Below are 2226 nucleotides of genomic sequence, written 5' to 3'. Positions count from 1 at the left end.
TGGTGCATAAATAAACTTAGGGTAAGTAGGCACAGGGTCAGGGCTAAGGAGTTCTCAATGAATAGACCTGATAACTTTAGTTTTCTGGATCTTTTTTATTAATATTTCTCTGAAACAATTTTTATTAGAAAACTGAATTCTAGATATCATGGTACATTAGTAGGACTAGTAATAATAAATGTTATTTGTGGATTATTTCCTACACGTAGACATTGCCTTAAATTCTTTATTCACATTATTCAATGTAATCTGCAAAAATTTATTCCCATTATTCTATCAATTATTCCCTCTTTATATATGATGAAACTATCCAAGACACCACAGTATGGAAATGGTGAGGCTGGTCGAACTGGTCATTAGTGTGACCCATGACTGGTTTTGTTGGTGGTATGTGCAGTCTTTGTTCTTTAGGGTATCAGGGTGTCCAAGCATGAGAAGTTTGCCTCAGAGTGAGAAGAAGCACAAGCTGCTCTTCTGCCTTTACTTTTAGGTTAATGCATGAAGTAATGCCCTTCACTGTTTTTCACTTAAGTTCTACATCATGTTGCTCTGTTATTAGGTGTGGAGCAAAGACATAATTGGATCTTTTTAAAGAGGTGAGCCATGAGTAAAGCTTTGAAGAATGAAGAATGAATAGGTTTTGGACAGATTATGAACAGGCAAAAAAGCATACCCTTGGAGAAAAGTCAAGAATATCTGCTTAACTCAATCAGTAACTGCATGTGAAATTCTTAGTCTCATCAAGAGAATATGCCCTCCAAAAGTAGAAGAAAAGCTTTCCATTTGTAATACAACTCAGATACTCAAGATATAATTTCAGATCAAGACGTCTCTTTGCTTTCTTATTTGTTTTGAGTTTCCGACACTGTGCTACCGATATAGGACGTTTGAAGTTTTTCTTCAGGTGGATGGTTCTGTGAGAGGGAGGGAGGTGGCCTGAAAAGTGAATATGATAAAAACAAACTTCACTGTGACTGAATTTGTGTTCCTGGGGCTCTCATCTCAGCCAAAGGTGCAGCTCATTCTTTTTATTATGTTCTTGTTCTTTTATTTATTAACAGTGGTGGGGAATATTATAATTATCACTATTATTCGGATAGAACCTCGTCTCCAAACCCCCATGTACTTCTTCCTCACTAATTTATCCTTTCTGGATATCTGCTACACATCCACTAATGTCCCACAAATGCTTTCCAACATGATGGGGAAAAAGACCATCCCGTTCTCTAGTTGTGCTACTCAGATGTACTTCTCCCTCTCCTTTGGAATGATTGAATGCGTTCTCCTTGGGGTCATGGCTTATGACAGATATGTAGCCATTTGTCATCCTCTCCATTATACTGTCATTATGAACCAAAACATCTGTGTCCAATTGGCAGCCATTTCTTGGTCCAGCAGCTTCCTGAGTTCCATGGTTATCAATGTCCTTACCTTGAGTTTGCCCTACTGTGGGCCCAACGTCCTGAATCATTTTTTTTGTGAGGTCCCTTCCATATTGAGGTTGGCTTGCACTGACACCTCATTTACTGAGCTGGTTGTTTTTATCTTCAGTATCATCATTGTCTTCATCCCTTTTCTCCTCATTGTTGTTTCCTACGCCCAAATCCTTGTATCAGTTCTCAGGATACGGTCAGCCTCCGGGAGGCATAAGGCACTGTCCACCTGTGCCTCCCATCTGACGGTGGTGGCCTTATTCTATGGAACTGCCATTTTCATGTACATGAGACCCCAGTCGAAGTCCTCCAGGGCTGGGGGCAAGATCATTGCAGTGTTCTACACTGTGATCACACCCATGCTCAACCCCTTGATCTACAGCCTAAGGAATCAGGATGTGAAAGGAGCTTTAAGGAGAGCTATTGCAAAGCAGAGGACATGAAGGGTCTTAATGGGACACTAGAGTTCATTGTTAACCTAAGATAATTGACTTCGGAATCTGAAGTGCGAAAATAAAACCTTGGACAGCCGATGTTTCTCTTGCCATTCATAACGGACTCATAAAATCAGCTGCAAACTCATCAGGAAACACATTTCCCCAAGGACAAATGATGGCTTTAATGTGTGAAAACAACTCCCTTTATTGAATGACTGTTTGCTTACTCCTTGAGAAATCTTGGGTCTCTAAAATCACAGACTGTCTGAAATTAACTGTTTGAAATTATAACTGTAAGATGAAAGATCTTACTCCTATCTGGAGGATCTAAATCATCTTCATATAGAGAAACATTC

At 39.6% G+C, this 2226-nt stretch overlaps 1 protein-coding gene across 1 annotated transcript; it reads left to right on the top strand.

Annotated features, from left to right (window-relative positions):
• Positions 1-949: 949 nt before the first annotated feature.
• On the top strand, positions 950-1876 carry LOC308351154 (olfactory receptor 2G3-like; the record flags this gene model as incomplete). Its single annotated transcript, XM_080816620.1, has 1 exon — positions 950-1876. The coding sequence occupies one exon, from the start codon at positions 950-952 to the stop codon at positions 1874-1876; it is 927 nt and encodes a 308-aa protein (XP_080672746.1).
• Between the last annotated feature and the right edge of the window lie 350 nt (positions 1877-2226).

The sequence above is a fragment of the Martes martes genome (genome assembly GCF_963455335.1).
Source record: "Martes martes genome assembly, chromosome: 10".
Classification (NCBI taxonomy): Eukaryota; Metazoa; Chordata; class Mammalia; order Carnivora; family Mustelidae; genus Martes; species Martes martes.
This window is presented reverse-complemented; position numbering and strand designations above follow the sequence as displayed.